Below are 22105 nucleotides of genomic sequence, written 5' to 3' on the forward strand. Positions count from 1 at the left end.
TTTGTGTGTGTGTGTGTGTGTGTGTGTGTGAGTGATTAGGTCAATGAAAATTATACCAAGGAATACTGTGTTATACCAAAAAACACAAAGTTCTGTCTCTAAAATAGGCTCAATTAAATCTATCAGTTCCTGAATCATGGGATATCAGATTTTGTTAGAAGGGAATTTAGAGTTCACCAGCCTCTTAAATTTATGGATGAAGAAACTAGTTAGGGACTTTTTCAAGGTCATAAAGTAGTAGGTTAGAAATTGATCCCAGGTACACATGTCTGAGGGTAAGGGGGCAAAAAATGTTAAGGCTTGGATTGAGGAAGTTTGATTAATTGACCTTAGAGTTGTTTCATGCATATGCAAAAATAAGGATCAAATGAGCCAATCCAAAAATCATTGCACCTCCTTTAAAGTAACTAATAAGATGCTCTAGATATTAAGATGCTTTAGTAACTTAATTGAGAGTACAATTAATGAATGCATTCTGGATTATATATTAGGTATGTACTTCCTGAACTGACTTCTCCATTGTATAAAGCAATCAAAGAGTTTATTGAAAACCTTCATTCCCTGGGAGGGGCCAAGCCAAACCTCATTCTGTAGCATGATCAGCAATGAGATGATCATTGTATTGTATCGATGACAAAAAGATCTTGAGTTTAGGCTGAAAAACAGCCAGCTCTTACAGGCAAAGAATATGAGGAAAGTCTCTAGTCTAGGATTTTACGAATCAGCAGCAGGTTTAGTTCATTGTAATATGCAAAAAAAAAAAAAAAAAAAAAAAAAGATGGATCTTGCCTGTCTGATTGAAAGGCCTGTAAGGTATTGAAAAGCTTCAGCTATCTTGGAACATTCTTCATTTCTTACTCCTTTTTCTCTTCAATGTTTGGGCAGATGAAGTGACTGTATTTGATTCAAAGATTATCTACCCCCTTATTTGGCATATCCAAGAGTTACTTTTTCAGTGTTTTCATACAACCTGTGTTTTTGTTCATTATTCCAAGTGCTTAATGTTAGGGCAGGGCTCTGCAAGCATTTCTGGAAGCAAGGTCTGGACTGGTCTTGCTATTGCTTTTTTGGGAATAATGAATATTGTCTTATCCAAGATCTCAGGGAGAGGCTAGGAACTTAGAGCTGATTCCTTCTACTTAGATGGGCTGGTCAAAGTACTAATTGTGGGGGGGGTTGTTTGTTTATATTTTCCCATCAACATTTTGTACCATATATTTTTATAGATCTGTTAGGAGAAGTTTATAGAAAATGAGCTTGGTCTTATTTGCAATCACTCCTCCATCTTGACTCCATCCTACCCTGGACTTTCTATATACTTACAGAAAAGTGTCAGAGTCTTGGGGGAGGATGGTTTGTACTAATTATCTTTAATATCTTAGTAAAATATTTTCATATTTATTTCATATTAATTAATCAATGAACATTTGTTAAATGCTTGCTGTTGCAATGCCACATATTACTCAACTATACTGTTCTTTTCCTCTAATTATACTCACAATAGTATTTGAAATCTGAGAAGAATAAGGAAAAGGCAACAAGGAAAATAAAGATTAAAATTATCGATGGTGTTTATTATAAGTTGCATTTGAATATACATTCTCATGGCATTTCAAATTATAGAAATTAAAAGAAAAGTTCTAAATCTTGCTATAAAATAAGATTTTGTAATTAAGATGATAATCTAAGTATAGGAGAATTTCAAGTAAAGTTTGAGGGAACAAAAAAGTAAGTGGCCAAGTTAGTAGCTCAAATTCAAATATAACTGGTCTTAATAAAGAGTCCTTACTCCAATAAATTAGAGACAAATGCCTCATTGTAAAGGACTATTGAAGTGCTATTATATTTAGTTTTTTTCTTAAAAAATTTCATCTTTTAAGATTTTTCTTGATAATTCAAAACATTTATCATCTATATGCAAAGTAGTAAGGTTATAGAAGAATTTAGAGGTGGGTTCTCAAAGAGTTTATAATATAATAGTGGAACAAAATGTACTTCAAAGTAATTATGACAGTAGACAGATAAGGACAGAGGTACAAATAAACTGCAATGAAAATATGAAGAGGGCAGGATGGAATGAGTGAATAAGATGAGAAGAGACAGATGAAAATAGGTAATAATAGTTTGATTTGTTTGGAATATAAATTAGTATAAGTGAAGGGGAGTAAGGAGAGATAAGGCTAGAAATAACATAAAGTTGCAAGAAGAAACACACAAATATTCTCCCTCGCTGAGGACATAACCCAAACCCCTGGTCCTTCCCCACTAGCCCACATTTTTCCTCTAGGGAGAGGAAGGGGGTTAAGTTCTTTGCTTAATTCTGCCCCTACATCTCATTAGGCCCACAAAGTTCCTAGTCCAAAGCAACTCTAAAGTTTTATTCCAGAATCCTGACTTCTCAGGGCTTCCTTGCTAAGCTTACTATAAAATCTGGCTTTGAATTCTGGATTCCAATGCCGCCCCCCCCCCCCCCCCGCCCCAAGACTTGAGCTTCTGGGTGGGGGAACTATACTCCCTACAAGGATAACTGAAAAAGACAAAAGAATCAAGAACATAATCCCAAGTGTGTTTCTTAGGGGCTCCTGGAGTCTGTGAAAGGGAAGATGGCTCTCAGGGACTTTCTTCTGTTTATTACATGGTCACTACTTATTGAATGAATGAAAATTTAATTTCTGGTCACTGCCACTGGAAAAAGAGCCTAGATACTCTTCTTAAAAGGATTGAGATTGTCTGATGAGAATGAAAGGTAGAGATTTAGGAACATGAAAGGAGTCTTGGTGATCGATTAAAAAAACAAAAAAGGTATCACAGTTAGGACCCAATTGAGGTTGGATGTCATGACCTTCTAATGATCCCTTAGAGCAAGGAATTATTTCCTTCTCTGCTCAACATTTTTAAAATAGGAAAAGAAAAGGTGGGAAGTGGCGATACTTGGCAGGGTAGGGAGCATCAGAATGTTGTTGTAGAGAGTGATTTTCAAGATTACAAGAAAGTATATATTATTAAAATGACTGGGATTATGATTAAAATTATGATGAGAGTAGATTGATGAACTGGAAGAACCATGGAGGGCTTGAATAATTAGAGATCATGATGAAGGCAAAGTGCAGGCTCTCAGAAAAGAGGCAGAAGGAAAGTATATTATTATGATTAAGAGAGTAATTTTACATATCCATAAAGAGTTTTCAATAAGTTTTCAGTGTGTCTTTGGTAGGTGGCATTTCATACATTTCTTTTCATGGAATTTCATTATCCCCTGGACTTTGTTGGTAATATAAAGAGACTGATGATTTTGTGAGTTTATCCTCCTAGGCCATTGAATATATTGTTCCAATTTATTTTTAGTTGAATCTCTGAGTTCTCTAAATAAGTATTATAGCATTTGCCAAAAGTAATAAATTTGTTTCTTCTTTAAAAATGTATATTCACTAAATTTTTCAATCATCTTTTTTGCTATAGCTAATAGAAATGTATAAAATATTATTAACAGCAGACTTGATCATACTAGAAAAGGCCCTAGTATTTTTCTGTTATAAATAATACTAATTCTTATTTTTGGGTAACTAGATGTCACAATGGATAGAGTGTTGGCCCTGGAGTCAGAAAGAATCATCTTTGTGAATTCAAATCTGGCCTTGGTTCCTTACTAGCTGTATGACCCTTTACAACTCTATTTACCTCAGTTTTCTTGTGGATAAAATGAGTTGGAGAAGGAAATGCTAAGCCAAGTATTTTTGCCAAGAAAACCCCAAATGAGGTCACAACATCTCTTGATTTTAATTAGAAAGGGGGCTGGTACATAATATAGTAGAGTATATGACTCATAAGGATGATGATAGTAGTTCACTTTCACAATGAGATTAGGATTTATGAAATGTTTTTCTTTCTTTTTCCCAATAGTCCTCTAAGGTATTTAATGCAAATTTCTACCCAATTTTACAACTGAGGAAATTGAGGTTCAGGTTTAAATGACCTGGAGTTACTCTAATACACAAAAATCATCTTCCATGCTACTACATTAAATATTTGAAAAGGTGTAGGGCCATACTTTTTTTTCTGAAAATGGTAGGATTTCCATATTGTGGAGGTAAAAAACTATCATGATTTACCAAGCTCTTAGATATGAGTTTCCAAAAAAAGGATTTGGATTCCAATCTATGGTAGGAAATAAATAATATGTATAATGTTAATTGAATAGTACAAAAATAAATGTATGGTGTTCACATGCTGACATCATAGGTATTGAGAAATTTTCATATTCTTGAATTCCAGATATATACTACCTATATTTAACAGATTCAAGGATGAACAAATTAACTTTTCAACAAAAGCTAAGCTCTAGTGGTTGTTTTGCCTTTCTTATTGATATTTATAACAATAATGTTATAGTAATCTTTTCTTTTGGGGATGAGATAATCTTTGGAAAAATACTCTTGGCATGAATTTTTCAATATAGTAACATTTAGTTTCTGATATATAAGAATTCAACTTATAAGGTCAAAATGTTTCCACCCATTTATAAGATAACACAGAAATGAAAAAAAAAAATTGGCTCGTGTGTTGCATAAGATTTCTTAGCCAAAGTATATGGCAGTCTCTACTATGAAAGATTTAAGATTTCAAAACAATATTTTTTCTAGACAAAACATCTCACAAGAAAGAATATATGACATTTATTATATCCTATATCCACTTTTCTAAAAGAAATCAAATTGTTTCTATATTCTCCTTTGCATTTTTTATTTAAAAGTGTATACCCATATAGGTTTTGAGTTCATTACACAGATTATGGAGTTTATTTTTAAAACGATGGACTTTGATGGGCTCTATTATGTTATTATTAGAACTATTGACAGTTTTCATGGCTCAAAATGATTAAAGAGAATGGAAAGTTAATCTACCAGAGATGCCATAGGCATAAAAACCTCAGGTTTACCTCCAGATTTTAATGGAAAAACAGCAGTAAGACATTATTAAAAATGGTAGCTTTGTTAACATTCTGAATATTATGTTTATTAGAAAGACATTTTAACTTTTATTTACATCATATTACATAGCAAGTTGATAGAAGTTGGCTGTATTCTTGCCATTTTGTGTGTGTGTATGATCACTTACTAGCATAAATGTCCAATATTTTCCCCAATGTTTTATTTATTCTTTGTAAAGAAATTAAGGAAGTCAATGGGAAAGCACAATTTATTTCAACAGAATTTATTTTAGATGTTAGAAATCATGTTTTTTCTTTGAGTGAGCTTTTACCATTCAATTGTAGATTATAAATTTTTAGAGGAGGAATTCTATGATTGCATAATTTGTGCTGAGAAGCACTCAGCTCCATTTATAAGTAGATTTAGCAAATTTAATGCAAAATAATAGTGATTTTGTTCATTTGGAAACAACCTCTTTGAATATATAATTTGAAGTCATTTGGATGTGAATCATTACTCTGTGAATTAATATCTCCTCTCTCTTCCTAATCCCTTATAATCTAGTTTCTAGCCTTATCATTCCAGCATAGTAGCTCTTTCCAAAATTACCAAGGATCTCTATTCCATAAACAAAAAATCTCAGTCCTTATTCTCTTTAACTTCTCTTCAGCCTTCAACACTATTGATTACCCTCTCCTCCTTGATATTATCTTCTGGTTTGCAGGATCCCACTCTTATCTAATTCTCCTGCTATTTATCTTCCCTCCCCTCTTCAGTCTTTCTTTTCTAGATCCCCATCGAAATCATGCCTTTTAACTGTAGGTATCATACAAAGTTTTGTCTTGAGCTGTCTTTTTTTCTCTCACTCTTCACTACTTCATTTGATGATAACATGAGATCCCATTGACTTAATCACCAACACTGTGTTGATGATTCTCTCACATGCACCTATTCTGTTCCAATCTTGAGTAACCTCCAGCATTATGACTCCAAATGCCTTTTTCACATGGCTTCAACTATTTGTCCAAGAAGACATCTTAAATCAAATCTGACCAAAACAGAACTCATTACCTTTCCCTGAGACCTTTCCACTTCTACCTCTCCTATGAATATAGAAGACATCACTGTCCAGTCAGTCTCTTAACCTATTTTCCCAATTTGTGAGTAATTTTCAATTCCTCATTGTCTTCCCTCTCATATTCAAGATATTGCCAAGTTCTGCTGATTTCATCTCATCAGTTTTCCCCCATCTTTCCTCTGATATTGTCACCATTCTGGTACAGGCCCTCAACATATCATATTGGATTATTGCAATAGCCTGCCACAAATCTCTTCCCATTCTAAAACGTCTTCCATTCAGCCAAAAAAAAAAGTGATTTGCCTGAACTATAACTTTGACCATATTACCCTCCCTATTCAGTAAACTCCATGGGCTCCCTATTGTCTCCAATATCAAATACAAATCTTCTGCTTGGCATTGAAAGCATTGAAAAAGTAACTACTAAAAACTACTTACTTTTCCAGTCTTCTTATACCTTATTCCCTGCTACCTATTCATCAATCTAGTTACACTAATCATCTTGCTATTCCATGAACAAGGCACTCCATCTCTCACCAACATGAATTCTGTCTGACTATCCCCAAACTTTGGATTTTCCTTATCTCTGCCTACTGGCTTCCTTTCACTTCCAAATAAAGTCTCATCTTCAACAGGAAGCTTTTCCTAAACCCTCTTAATTATAATGCTTTCCTTCTGTCAACTATTTCGTAATTTTCCTCTATGTAGTTTATACATTTTAATTTATTTGTTGTCTCCACAGTTAAATTATGAACCCTTGAGGGACAGAATTGTCTTTTGGGATACCTCTTTTGGTATCCCCACTATAATTCATGATACATAGTTAGCACATAACAAATAATTATTGATTACTTGATTATCCACAACATTGAAAAAATTATCAGTGTTTTTAGCCTGTTTCCTAAATCTTCCATATTACCCTACTACTATATCTTGAGAAAGAGCAGATGAATCTTAATATTTGCTGGAAGAGAACATAATTGGGAAAACAAATATACTAAAATAAAATAATTAACATATGACAAATATCTTTATTAATCTTTGGTCACTAATTTCATAAGAATTTTTGAATGAATGCATGAAGATAGTATTTTTAAAAAATACTGCCTGAATAAATTAATTTACTACCTGGATAAATTATATTGTGGCAATGTACTCATAATTTTTCAAGTCTTTGCTTCAGTGGTTTACCTTGCTGATGACTTTGGAAAATAGTTCAAAGATAGATGAAGTGGAAGTATGTATATGCAAACATGCCTTCATCCTGGAGAAACCTTTATGTTATTTATCAACTTTCATATGCCATCTGGTTATCATTGTTTGACATGTGATAGCCCTAATTATGACATATGATTAATTTCTCAAAAAATGGGATCATCTAGTTAAAGTTAGAGAATGAGGTAAGCAAATGGAACCAGTAAATATCTCAGAGAGCTCATCAGCATGTTTAACTTTTGTTAAATGTTTAACTTTTTTGAATTTTTTGAGGATGGAGCTGAATTTCTCCTGGTTCCTTTGGTCCCTTGCTAAATGTTATCACAGAATATAGGAAGTATATATAGGTAAGGAGTGAATATGAAGCTGGGAGCTCTGAGCCTAAGTATTCCTATACCATGAATTTCTTATATGTTATAGAATAACATTTCCCAAACTCAAGAAAAATGGGAAATGGTCTCAAGCTCAGAAAAACTCATAAAAGAGTTAAAAATCAAATAAGAAAGATAGAAGAGATATTAGGAAATGAATGAGGGTAATGGAAGAGAATTATGAAAAAAGTCAGCAGCATTCAAAAAGGAAAAAAAAAACTGCTTAAAGAAGTAGAATTGTCAAAATGGATCAGGCAACACAAAAATCCACTGAAGAAAACAACTCTTTAAAAAGTACAATTGACCAAAAAAGAAAAGAAAGTACAAAAGCTAATTGAGGAAAACAACTCCTTAAAAGTTAGAATTGGGAAAGTAGAAGCTAATGCCTCTATGAGACATCAAGAATCAATTAAAAATATTCAAAACAATGAAAAATAGAAGAAAATACAAAATACTTCTTGGGAAAAAAGCAACTGATCTAGAAATTAGATTCAGAAGAGACAATGTTAAAATCATTGAATTTCTTGAAATCCATAATCACAAGTATTACCTGTGATAGCAAAGATTTGGAAAAGGATTGGATGCCCATCAATTGGGGAATGGTTGGACAAGCTGTGGTACATAAAGGTAATGGAATATTATTATTCTATAAAAATGATGAACAAGCTGATTATAGAAAGACCTGGAAAGATTTATGTGCAGTGAACTATAAAATGCTTGGCTCTCCTCAGTGGTTCAGTAATCTGAAGCAATCCCAACAGACTTTGGACAGAAAATGTTATCTGCACCCAGAAAAAGATCTAAGGAGACTGAATGTAAATCAATACGTACTATGTTCACTTCTTTTTTCTGTGTGTGTGTGTGTGTTTTTTTTAAATCTCTCCCATGGTTTTCCCCCTTTGCTCCGATTTTTCTCTCCCAATATGATTCATAAAGCAATGTGTATTAAAAAACAAGTAAACTTACTACAATTAAAAGAAATATTATCTGGACAGGATTTTTCAGAAAATTATCGAGAAAAAATACTTTGATATCCTGAAACAAGAGGTCAAAATAGGCATTGAAAGAATCCACTCTTCACCCTATGAAGGAGATCTCAAAATAAATCTCTAAGAAACATTGTAGCCAAATTTCAAAACTGTCTGATGAAAAAAAAATATTGCAAGTGGTCAAAAAGAAACAATTCAAATACTGAGGAGTCGCAATCAAGATTATATAGGACTTCACAGGTACAATATTAAAAAAGATAGGAGGTCATAAAACTTGATATTCTAGAAGGCAAAAAAGCTGACTATAACTAAAAATCACCTACCAGATGAAATTAAGCATTATACATTAAGGGGCAGAAAACAGTTATTCAATGAATAGAAAGCTTTTATAAGGAGAAGACCAGGATTAAACCAAAAATTTGATCTCCCATATTAAGACCAAAGAAAGGTATAAATTTTTGGAATGAAGGAAAAGAAAGCATAAGGAATTCAGGAGGGCTAAACTATTCATATCCCTACATGGGAAGATGATTCTTGTAATTAAAAAAAAAACTGTCATTAACAGTTCAACAAAAAGAATACACATAGACAGAGGGTATGGGTAAGGAAATTTGAGGTAATAACAAAAATTAACAATCACCACACCTACTGACAGGAATGGGGAGTCCACTTGGTTCAAAAGGAAGGGAGAGAAAGTATGTAAGTTATTTCACAACAAAAATTAAAAGACATATTACAATGGGAAGATTAGAAGGTGAGTAATGAACATCACTTGAACCTTATTCTCCTCTATATTGACTTAAAGAGGAAATAATTTACATAATCAGTTGAATATATTAATCTCTCTTATCCTAAAGGGAAGCAGGAAGAGAAGAGATTAAATAAAGAGAAGATAGGAATTAACAGAAGGGAGGATAAATCAGGGAAATTAGGAGACACTGGTGAGAAAGGAAAGCATGAAAGGAGAAAAAGGACAAATAGGAGGAAGAATAGTATGGAGGAAATAGAGAGGTATTATTCATAAATATGAATGTGAATGGAACAAACTCTTTCATGAAACAAAACCAGAGTGGATTAAAAAAAAAATTCTACAATGTGTTGTTTACAAGAAACACACCTGAAGCAGAAAGTTACATATAGGGTAAAAACTGAAGCAGAATCTATCATGTTTCAGCTGAAATAAAAAAAAAAAAAGCAGAGATAGCAATCCTGATCTCAAACAAAGAAAGTAAAAACAGATTTAATGAAAAGAAAAAAGAAAGCAAACTACAATTTGCTTAAAGGTACAATAGACAATGAAACAAGATCAGTACTAAAATACACTCTCCAAATAGTATAGCATCCAAATTCTTATAGGGGAAGAAATTATACCCAAACTATACTAATGAGGGATGAGGGACTCAGTTATTTCCCCTCAGACCTTGGTAATTCCAACCAAGAGGGAAACAAAGAAGGTAAAAAGAATATTAGAAAAACTTAAATTGGATCAACCTTTGGAGAAAACTGAATGAAAAAAGAAAGGAATATATCTTTTTTTTTTCCCCTCAGTAGCACATGGCACCTCCACAAAAACTGACTATATAATGGGGCATAAAACCCTCAAATTCAAAATTTTAAATGTATTCTTTTCAGATCATAATGTAATAAAAATTGCATTCAACAAAGGATGTTGGAAAGATAAATTAAAATTAATTGAAAATTAATATAATCCTAAAGAATAAATAGGTCAAAGAACAATAGAAACAATATTTTATTAAGGAGAATGACAACAGTGAGATAATATAATAAAATTAGGTGAAATTTTATTTTTCTAAATTCTTTCATCAATAAAATAAAGAGCAGATCAATGAATTGGGTATGCAACTAAAAAGCAACTATATAAAAAAGAACCAACTAAAAATTTCTACTTGACTACCAAATTGCAAATCCTGAAAATCAAAGGTGAAATTAATAAGGTTGAAAGTAAAAACAAAATAAAGCAAAGCACCAACAATTACTGAACTAATAAATAAATATAGGAGGTTACTTTATGGAGGTGAGGGGAACCAGCAGGATGAATAAACCATTGATTAATTGATTAAAAAAAAGAAGAAACCAAATATCCAGTTTCAAAATTTTAAAAAGGTGAAATTACCAATTACATGCCAATTAATCAAGCAATCTGAGCAAAATGCATCAATATTTACCAAAAATGTAAATTATCTTGATTAACAGATCAAGGAATAGAACGCGAATATCTCCATATTAAAAAAGAAGAAATTGAACAAGCCATAAATTCTTGGGAATAGAACTTCCCAAGAAAAAAATATCCAGAGCCATATGGGTTCACAAGTGAATTCTACCAAACATTTAAAGAACTACCAATTCCAATATATATAAACTATTTTGAAAAATAGGCAAAGATGTCCTACCAAACTCCTTTTGTGATGCAAATATGGTGCAGTACATTTAGACCAGAAGAGCCAAAATAGAGAAGGAAAATCATAAACTAATGTCCATAATGAATAATTTGAACAAAAATGCTAGCAAATGTTTTGAACAAAATATTGGCAATGTAATTACAGAGATACATCACAAGGATAATGCATTATGAGCACTTATGGTTTACACAGGAATGCAGGCTTGGTTAAATATTAGGAAAGCAATTGGCATATTTGACAATATCAAAAACAAAACCTGCAGAAATGATACGATTATCTGTCTAGATGTTGAAAAAGCAAAATATCCATTCCTATTAATAACAGAGAACATAGGAAGAAAAGGGAAATTCCTCAAAATGATAAGCAGTATTTATCTTAAAGCATCAGCAAATATTATCTGTAATGGGAATAAACTAGAAGCCTTCTCAGTAAGATCGAGAGTGAAGCAAAGATGCCTATTATTGCCACTATTATTCAGTATTATACTAGAAATGGTAGCAATAGCAATAAGAGAAGAAATAATAAATTGAAGGAATTGGAATAGAAAATGTGGAAACCAAACTATCACTCATTGCCGATGATATGATGACATACTTAAAGAACCCTAGAGAATCAAATAAAACCTATTTGAAATAATTAACAATTTTAGCAGAATTTCAGGATATAAGATAAATCCACATAAATCAATAGGGATTTCTTTACATGGCCAACAAGAACAACAGGAGCAAAAGACAGAATAAAAAATTTCATTTAAAATAACGGTAAGAAATATAAAATATGTGGGAGACTACCTACCAAGAGAAATTCAGGAACTATATTAACACAATTACAAAATACTTCATACAAATCAGTTTAGATCTAAACAAATGGGAAAATGTTAGTTGTTTATGGGTAGGCCAAACCAGTATGACAGAAATGACATTTCCAACTAAACTATATTCTTTGACATCCGTACAGTCAAACTATCAAAAATTATTTGATAGAGTTAGAAAAAAATAACAAAAAATGTATCTGGAAAAAGCAAATGATCAAGAATATGAAGAGAATTAATGAAAAAATATACAAAAATAGGTAGCCTAGCAAATATCAGATCTCAAACTGTTTTATAAAACAGTAATCATCAAAGCTATCTGGTACTTGCTAAGAGAGATAGAGTGGTGGATCAGTGGAATAGATCAGGTACATAAGACACAGTAGTCAGGGACTGTAGTGGCATTTTGGGATAAGAACTTCCTATTTGACAAAAAACTGCTTGGAAAATTGGAAAACAACAGAACACAAATTAGCTAATAGACCAATATCTCACACCTATATGAAGATAAGATCAAAACGGGTATGTGACTTAAACATAAAAGGTGACACCATAAACAAACGAGAAGAAGGAATAGTCTCCCTATCAGTCCTATGGGAAAAGAGGGAAAAAAGTTTATAACCAAACAAAATATACAGATAATTGCAAAATGTAAAATAGATAATTTCAATTATATTAAAATAATAAACTTTTGTACAAACAAAACCACTACAACCAAGATTAGAAGGAAGGGAGAAAGCTGGGAAGCAATTCATAGAAAGTGTCTCTGATAAAGGCCTCATTTCAAAAATATATATAGAAGTGAGTTAAATTTATATGAATATAAGTTATCCCTCAATTGATAAATTGCCAAAGGAAATGAACAGTTTTCAGATAAAATTAAAACTATCTCTTTGCATATGAATAAGTGGTTTAAACTATTTTTGATTAGAATAATGGAAATTAAAGCAATTCTTAGGTACCACCTCACAAATATCAGATTCCCACCCCCAAAAGGAAAATGATAAATGTTAGAGAGGATGTGAGAAAATTGGGATATTAATGCATTGTTGGTAGAGTTGTGAACTGATTCAAATTGTGACCTATATGTGTCAAAATATTTATGGCATATCTTTTTGTATTGACTAAAATATTGGAAATTAAGAGGATAACCATTCATTGAAAAACAGGTGAATAAAGTGTGATATATAAGTATAATGAAACACTATTGTGCAACAAGAAATGAAACAGGCTGATTTCAGAAAAGACTTAAAACTAATACAAAATGAAATGAGCAAAATCAGGAAAACATTGTACACAGCATCACCAATATTGTGTGATCTTCAACTATGAATAACTCAGTTCTTCTTAACATATGCTCTAAGACAAGTACAAAGGACTTAAGGAAAATGTCATCCACATATAACAAATAAATAATGGACTCAGAATACAGATTGAAGCTTATTTTTTCACTTTATTCTTTTTCATGGTGGTTTTTTTCTATTTTTTTTGATCTGTTTCTTCTTTCAGAACTATGACTAACATGGAATTATGTTTTACAGGATAGTGTATGTCTAACCTTTGCCAAATTGCCTACCTTTTTGGAAGAGAAAACAGAAAGAATGGAGAGAGAAAAATTAGAATTCAAAATCTTGTAAAAAATAAATGCTAAAAATTGCCTTGATATGTAATTGGAGAAAAGAATAAAATGCTATTAAAAAAAAGAATGACCCAAAAAGAAAAGGAAAAAAAAAGACCAAAACAAAGTAAAAGCTTTGAAATATAAAGGCAATAAGAGAAATATAAAAAGCTAACCTGATGAGCAATATCTAGAGATTAAATAAAATAAACTGTTTACATTCTAATATAGAAAGATGATCATACATCTTTTCAAAATTATGTCATCATTATTTATCATAGACTGAGCCTAATTAGAAAGATCTGAGTTCAAATCCAACCTCAGACACTTAGTATTTGTGTGACCATGAACAAATCTCTTATCACTGTTTACCTCAATTTCCTTCTCTGTCAAAATAGCTGAAGAGGGAAATCTTTGCTAAGAAAACTCTAAATGGGGGTCACAAACAGCTGGATAGGACTGAAATAACTGAACATAACAACAAAAGAAGAATGAAAAGGGAGGGAAAGAGGTGGTAAAAATGAAGAGATAATTTTAGAGAAATCCATATCCTGGGGAAAACATTGGAAGTCAAATTATGAAGGGCTTAAATGAGGCCAAGAAAATAGGAAGTATAGATATCTAGGGAAGATAATCTTTTTAAGGAATTTAACTGAGAAGAGGAGTAGAGACATATGGCAAGTTAGTTATGGTATAGCCAAATGAAAGATTTTTAAGAATAAAGGAGATATGTATGTACTTGTAAAAAGCAGAGAAAGAACAAAGGCGTATTAAAATATTAAAGATTAGGGGGAACAGAAATAATAGTAATGTGGAAGGGATATAATTAACAGTATATGTTAGGAGTTGACTTTGGCTAAAAAAGGGGCCTCTGCATCAGATACTGGAATGAAGGAAGAGAATGTAAAAATGATGTCAATTTCATATGAGATATGAATTGAAAGGGAACTCCTGGTGAAATTTCTCAATTCTTTCCTTGAAGTGCGAGGTAATGTCCTCCCAGTAAGACAGAAGAAGGAAGGTTCCTATATAAAAGCTTAAAAACTCCCTAGACCAGGGTAGCAAGGAGGCACAGTAGACAGAACACTGACTCTGGAGTCAGGAGGACCTGAATTCATCATTGCCTCAGAAAATTGATACTTTTTAGTTGTGTAATCTTGGGGCAAATCACTTAATTCTGACTGTCTCAAAATGAAAAAAAGTATATAGATCCTGATGTAGGCTTATTCACTTTTAGAAGGATATAATTGAGGAAACATCACGAAGGAGTCAACAAATGTAGTTTGGGAATAACATGATGTATCCCCCTTCAGTAGCAAAAACATTACCATTACACTTTTGTTTCCACCTCTGTTTAATTATTTTTAATAACTATAGTATTCCTAACATGTCTGTGGTGTTAGTCCTTACACAATGCTTGTAAACTATCCTGAAAGGCATTGGTGGTTAATGCGCAAATCATTGTCACATCTTATTGAAAGTCAAAATATTCAAACCGTGTTCTGACTATAAAAAAAAAAAAAATTGTTTGATTAAGTTTAGTAAACTTTTCTTTTCTGACAACCTTAGAATAGTCTACATTGTTCATTAACTGTTGTCCTTTTCTCTCTCCAAAGGAAACTTCTGACATGAAGTCTGAGGAACATGCAAATGTAATTCAGCAGCTGGAGCAGACAATTGAAAATCTAAGGACCAAAATAGCTGAACTAGAGAAGCAATACCCTACTACTACTACTGGCATGGAGATTGGAAAACAAGTGGCTGAGAGGGGAATGGCTGAAGGTGTCTGTCATGAAGATCTTCAATTAAATGAAGAAGAAATAAGACATGAAAGGATGTTACATGTAAAATCAGTACAGACTTCACCAACAGAGGAGGGCAGTGCATCTGTAATGCCTTTTGCTAACACACTGCCACAGCATCTTCCACTCACTCAGGAGGCTATAAATGGACAGCCAACCATGCCATTGACACCTTCTGGACCTCAAACAAAGTTTTGTTCAGAGATTTCTTTGATCGTTTCACCAAGGTTAATATCTGTACAGCTTGATGCCAATCAATCCATACAGTGTGTATCACAGCCTCCACCACCTCCATCCCTCCCAGGTTCTGATAATCAAGAAAAGATTCTAACACAGCCTCCCCCAACACCTTTTATAAATGAATGTGTGACCAGCCATGAACATTCCCTTCCCACATCTTTTGAAAATAGTCATGACATTCTACCCTCCCCTCATGTAACTGGCAGACAACTGAATCCTCCCCTGCCTAGTGCAGGTATCCCACCACCACCTCCCCCCCCTGGTGTGGACATTCCACTTCCTCCACCTCTACCTCCTTCGCCTGGTACAGCACCTTCCATTTCCATATCTGGATCAGGCATGATGATTCCTACTCCATCTCCCCTTACTGACATGACAGTGCTGCCCACTCTTATACCTCTACCTGGCTCAGAAATACCCCCTCCTCCACCTCTGCCTGGTGTAGGGGTTCCCCCTCCTCCTCCACCTCTGCCTGGAGTGGGGATCCCTCCTCCCCCGCCTCTGCCTGGAGTGGGGATCCCCCCTCCCCCGCCTCTGCCTGGAGTGGGGATCCCCCCTCCCCCGCCTCTGCCTGGAGTGGGGATCCCGCCTCCCCCGCCTCTGCCTGGAGTGGGGATCCCCCCTCCCCCGCCTCTGCCTGGAGTGGGGATCCCCCCTCCCCCGCCTCTGCCTGGAGTGGGGATCCCTCCTCCCCCGCCTCTGTGTGGTGTGGGGGTCCCTCCACCTCCTCCACCTTTGCCTGGAGTGGGGGTCCCACCCCTTTCTGCACCCCCTCTGCCACCTGGATCAGGTCCTCCACCTCCACCACAAGCTGGGGCCAGTACATTGCCAAACATTATGCTTCCACAAGTATGTGGATTCCTTCCTCCTCCATTGCCAGCTGGCTTATTTGGAATAGGCTTGAATCAGGACAAAGTGAGTAGGAAACAAGCAATAGAACCTTGTCGACCAATGAAGCCTCTTTATTGGACAAGAATTCAGCTACATAGTAAAAGGTAAAACAGGAACTTGAAATGTTGGTTTGATTGTGCTTGGAACACTTAATGCAAATACCTGCCAAATCCTGTTGTTTCATATACAGGAATATATGGTAGTAATAGAGAATGTTTTGTGAATGGGCAGAATTGCATTTTTGTGTAGCTTTTTAAACTTGTTTTCTTTCTTTCTTTCTTTCTTTCTTTTTTTGATATATTGGCCAACCAATTTTGACATTTAAAAAAGTCCAGTAAATCAGTAAGAGTTATTACCATCTTTACCTGTCTTCAAATTAGTCTCTCATCCGTACAGTTCTGAGTAGTGAGGAAAAAGAGGTCAAATTCTACAATATTCTGAAGGTTAATTGCTACTTTTCCTAGGAGAATGAGTGCTGTTTCTAAGCTCTGAACTTGTCATGCCCATAATCTTTGGAAAGCACACCACATAAGCATGGAGCTCTCAATTGTAAACAAGCCTGAGTAGGTTCTGGCTAGATGAATCACCATATGGGTGCTTTGTTTATCGTATTCATCATTTAGTTTTGCATTTCTGCCAAAAAACTTATAAATATAAATCAGAATCTCAGTGGAATCTTTGTACTTCTATGGCAATGATTGCTAACATTTTGGGGATTGTGATAGCTTCTCATATTTGGTTTGATTTTGTAGCACACTCTCTAGGATGAAGTGCTAAAGGGTATATCTATGTCTGCCACTCAAATTTAAACATGATTTTTCATGTTTGAGAGCGTAATAGCATCCTAAGTGACAGTGGACAGAGAGCTCCAAAACCAAAGTTGGGAATTTCCATTCTATTCCCTGCTATTTCTCCCCCTTCTCTCTTTATTTTGGTGCTAGTACTTCGTAAATTGTCCACTTGTAGTCTGGAGTTCATGCCCCTGAGTCATCCAGCCATTGATTGACTGACATGTCTGGAATGTGGTAGAATGGGAAGCAATTCACTCTGGGGCTTATTAGGTGACTGATTTATCGGAACTTTTCAGAAATGCCTTTTTGAAAGGATATCTCTTCTTTGAACAGTTTAGCATGCCTGAGAAACAATTTATATCAAGATAATTTCTTTCCCTGTTTCTTATTCCCTCTTATCCAACCCTAGTCAGGAACTAAGTATATGTGAGTGTCACAGTTATGAGCATATTTGTGTTTGTGTGTAGGCATATATATATATATATATATATATACACACACACACATATACACACACATATACATATATATATATGTGTGTGTATATATATATATATATATATATATGTATATATGTATATGAGAGACAGACAGACAGGGGAAGATAGAGAGATATTATATAATATTTATTAAGTACTTCCACATACACATGCACATTCTTTTTTTCTTTACTTCTCAATCTATTCTTTTGCATAGATCTCTATCCTTGTTGATGTATGTACAAGAAATTCAGGTATAGATCTATGAAGAAATAAAGAAAAAAAAAACTAATACATACAAAATGGACACGCACATTTCTTCTGTTACTAACCAGGGCTGGACAATAAGAAAAGATATGAAGGTAGATGCTAAAAAAGCTAATGCAAATTTTGGATGCTTTAAGAGGGTCATCATTTCTGAGAATAAGGAATTAACAGAACCATTGTACCCTGCCTTAGTTTGGCGTTTGTTGAAGAACACTGATAACTTGGAGGAAGTTCAAAGGAATACTACCAGGAGGATAAAAAGGCTCCAAATCCCTTTTATTTAAGGATGAATTTAGATCGAAGAAGATAAGACTCTGAAGGGATGTGCTAAGAATTTTTGTATTTGAAAGATAGTCACATTGGGTAGAAAATAAATGCCTTCTCTTTAGCACTAGAGGGTGGAATCAAAAACTACTGGTGCAAGTTACAAAGAGAGTAATTTAAGATTAATGTCAGTTAAAAAAAAAGCTTCTTAATAATTCTAGCTTTTCAAAATTAAAATGTGATACCCTGAAATGAAATGATTTCTCCTTGCCTGGAGGTTTTCAAAAGACCAGACATAATTTGTCAGTAATGTTAAAGAGATTCTTTTCATCTACAGTTTGGACTACTTGGCCACTGAGATCCCTTTCAACTCTCACATTCTCTTATACTTCAGACCTGATGAAGGCTTTATTCTACAGTTATATAAAACTATTCAAAAAATGTCCCAAGAAATAATCATTTATGAAAAGTTCCAACAAGTTTCCTTCTCTCCCCTCACCTACCTCAACCTTTTCCTAAAGAAATAAATAGAGAACTTGTATTGGAGTTGGGAAAACCTGGGTTCAAGTTCTGTCCCTGAAGCATATTGAATATATTCTCATGGTCGTTACTTGGAGTCTTGTTGTTCCAGGCAATTACCTAATATTATAAAGCTGTTCTGCAGTCATTAAGTGCAGAACCATTTGTAAATTAAATTGGTAAAGGAAGTTTCCATTTTGAAAGGTCTCTATGCCCATGATACAGTTTTATACACATATATACATATTATACACATATAAACATGCATTTGTTTTATAAGATATGGTTTGTTTAGGCCAATACTGAAACAAATTGACATTCTTTGATCATATATTAATTGACAAGATAATATTTTAAAAGAGAGCTCTGTAGCAAAGAGAAATAAACCTGGGATTAAAAACTATTTTGAATAATGCCTAATTCTGAGAAATTATGGTTTAGTAATTGACATCTGACAACCACATACCAATGTACTCTTGTTATATTTTAATATGAAGAATTTATCCCTTACAATTTCAGAATTCCAAGAAAGCTAATATTTTGATAATTATATAAAACTACCTTTTTCCAACTAAGATTATTAAGCAGATTGGGATAATTATAAAAATAGATCAAATGTTTTATTTCTGTAATTTACCCATTTTAATCATAATTATTCTCATGTAATAATTTATTAGTTTGACATTGCTGTTCATTAATTTTGTGCTTAAACTTTAGAGATTCTAGCATTTCTCTGATTTGGGAAAAGATTGAAGAGCCATCTATAGATTGTCATGAGTTTGAAGAATTATTTTCTAAAACTGCTGTAAAAGAGAGGAAGAAACCTATTTCTGACACCATAACAAAGACCAAGACTAAACAAGTGAGTACTCTTTTTTTTTTTTCTTTCCAGTCCATTTTGTTGGACGTTATTTCTGGCACAAACATATGGACTTTATTAGAAAAGATGTGTTCTTGCTTTTGAACTGCTTCCTAGGCCGTAAACTCCAACACAGAACTCCAGCAAAGAGAAAAGGGTGAAAAATTTAAAGGTATAGTCAAACAAGAACACATCAGAATAGAAAACAAATAGGCTTTGGAATCTCTAATGCCTCTTCAGTCAGATATCCCTCTGTTCTAAGATCCAATAGCTAAACAAATAAACAAACAACTCCCCCCCCCCAAGTGATTTTTTTTTTAGGTGATAGTCCTATTGATGTTTCCTTCTATTGAGGATTAGTTCATAAAACAATCTACTTTAGCAACACAGCAGTGAGTTAACAAGACAACCCTTGCCATGACAGGAGATATAAGATAATGATATTATTATGGATCAAGAGTCAGTGACTGTGCTTAGTAGACATAGATAGGTAGTAGATGAATTAAGACATTGAAATGTTGGTGGCCCACTCTTACTAACACTTGAAAAGTATAGAATCAATAACATAGAAAAGGGTAGCAGTTAAGTTCAAAGTAAAAAAAATCTTAAAAGAAAGTGAAGTTGATAGAAAAACATATTTTGCTTTGATTGTTGTTGAGTTTTTTCTTTTTTTTTTTGACAAAGTTAAAATTTTATAGTAAGTTATAGAATAAAATTTGGTTGAGAATTTCCTATGGCCATCACTACATTAGGGTTCTAATGGGTAGGCTAACTATTCATATTTTTTCCTATACTTTTTATCTGGAAAAAGTTTTAGGCAGGTTGATACATGTCTTGCTTGAGCTAGGAAGACTTAGATTCAAATTTAGCCTTTAATATTCATTAGCAAGAGGAATTCCTTAATGTTTATGTATTTTAGGCTTATAAGTTTAGAACTTTTCTATCAATCAGGGAAGTTTCTAAAAGGGGAGTGGAAAATATCATGTTTAGCTTTACTCTAATTTAGCCAGAAGGGATACTTAAATACAGTTATTTTTCTGGGATTCTCAGCAGTCTGATATTCTAATGTGGTATCATAATGTACAATACTCCCCAGATAAAAATCTTAAGGTTGGATTTTGTCTTTAAAGTAATTCTCTGACATATTTCTTCCTTTAAAGATTTTTTAGCATTCTCCTTTAGATTTTTATTTTCTACAATTGAATATAAACAAAATGTGAATTTTCCCTCAAAATTCATTTTGAAGCTAAGAAATCATGAGTGCACTCTCTTTTGTGTATCTAAAGTAAAGGTATTTCTTTTTTTTTTAAATCCTGCTTTTATAAACTGATAAAGAGCACTCAACTCTGACCTCTGAATGCTAACCATTAGATTTTCGTTATTGTTGCTGTTCAGTGTTTTTAACTCTGACTCTTCATGATCCCATTTGGTGTTTTCACAGCAAAAATAATAGAGTTAATTTGATTTTTTCTTCTCCAGTTCATTTTACAGATGAAGAAACTAAGGCAAACAGGTTTAAGTGACTTGCCCATAATCATACAACTATTAAATGTATAAGGCTAGATTTGAACTCACAAAAAGAAAACTTCCTAACTCTGAGCCCAGCATTTTATCCATTGTGCCACCTTGCTGCCTATTCATCTTGTATCATATTTGAATTGGAGCAGTATTCAATTTTGCATCTTGGTTAAATCTACTATATGATGAATGTTGCTTAAAGTTGAATTAAAATTGGCTGGCATTATTTTTCCCTACTGTCCATCAGCCAACAGTGTAGTTCTCTTGACTATCATCTGAGTGTACAAGTCATCATTCAAAGCTTTGTGACAGGTTACAGAAATCTGGTGCCAGGAAACGTCTTCCTCTTTTGTCACCAACACCTCATTATACAGACTGTGGAGGAGAGGCTTTCTTTTAGACATGATTAACATTTGTATCAATTCAGACTCATTTACCCTACAACAACTTCAAGCCTTGTCTCTAAACTGTTTCTATCTTGACATAACCATAGTTGTCAATGAAGTTCTGCTGCTGAACTCTTTGTTTCAGTTCTGGTTTAAGAGTGGTATAGAAATTGTTCTCATCCAAACCTGTAGAAATTCCAGAGACAAAGACCTATTCTTAAGTGAAATATTATTGAAGAAGGCTGAGTTTGTTTAACTTGGTCACTTAGAAGAACAATCCATCCATTCAGTGCCTACAGGGCAGTATGATATCTTGTTTAAGGAAAGTGTATTCCTAGAGTGCTTACAAGTAGTTTTCTTTATGTGGCAGATGTATACTGAATTGTGTACACATTTTGGTACCTCATGATTCATTTCAAGTAAAATTAATAATCTTAAATGCAGTGGCATGTGTTTATGGAGATAATTCAAAGTAATTCTACTTGTATACAATGGAAGCTGGAAGTTCTGTTTTTCTTTAAATATTTAAAAATAGCTAAATAATTTTTCTGCAATCTGTCTCCTTCCTGAAAGTAAGTCTGTGGTCTGGATGCATTGGTATTTAATGAGGTGCCTGTGCTGTATTACTTTCAAAGTGCAAACATTTTTGGTGTGATAAC

General features: G+C 33.6%; 1 protein-coding gene and 1 long non-coding RNA gene across 7 annotated transcripts in view; one reads left to right on the forward strand and one right to left on the reverse strand.

The window, feature by feature from the left end:
- FMN2 (formin 2) overlaps positions 1-22105 on the forward strand; it is a 426622-nt gene that overhangs the window by 103865 nt on the left and 300652 nt on the right. For 3 of the 4 annotated variants that reach the window (XM_031966950.1, XM_031966951.1, XM_031966952.1), the window contains 2 exons: positions 15047-16467; positions 19401-19545. In XM_031966950.1, coding sequence (XP_031822810.1) covers positions 15047-16467; positions 19401-19545 — 1566 coding nt within the window. The remainder of the gene's footprint in view (positions 1-15046; positions 16468-19400; positions 19546-22105) is intronic. The other variant, XM_031966953.1, reaches the window with a different exon arrangement.
- Positions 1-22105, reverse strand: part of LOC116423367 — a 158728-nt gene that overhangs the window by 56198 nt on the left and 80425 nt on the right. The window lies entirely within an intron of this gene.

The sequence above is a fragment of the Sarcophilus harrisii genome, chromosome 4, assembly GCF_902635505.1.
Source record: "Sarcophilus harrisii chromosome 4, mSarHar1.11, whole genome shotgun sequence".
Classification (NCBI taxonomy): domain Eukaryota; kingdom Metazoa; phylum Chordata; class Mammalia; order Dasyuromorphia; family Dasyuridae; genus Sarcophilus; species Sarcophilus harrisii.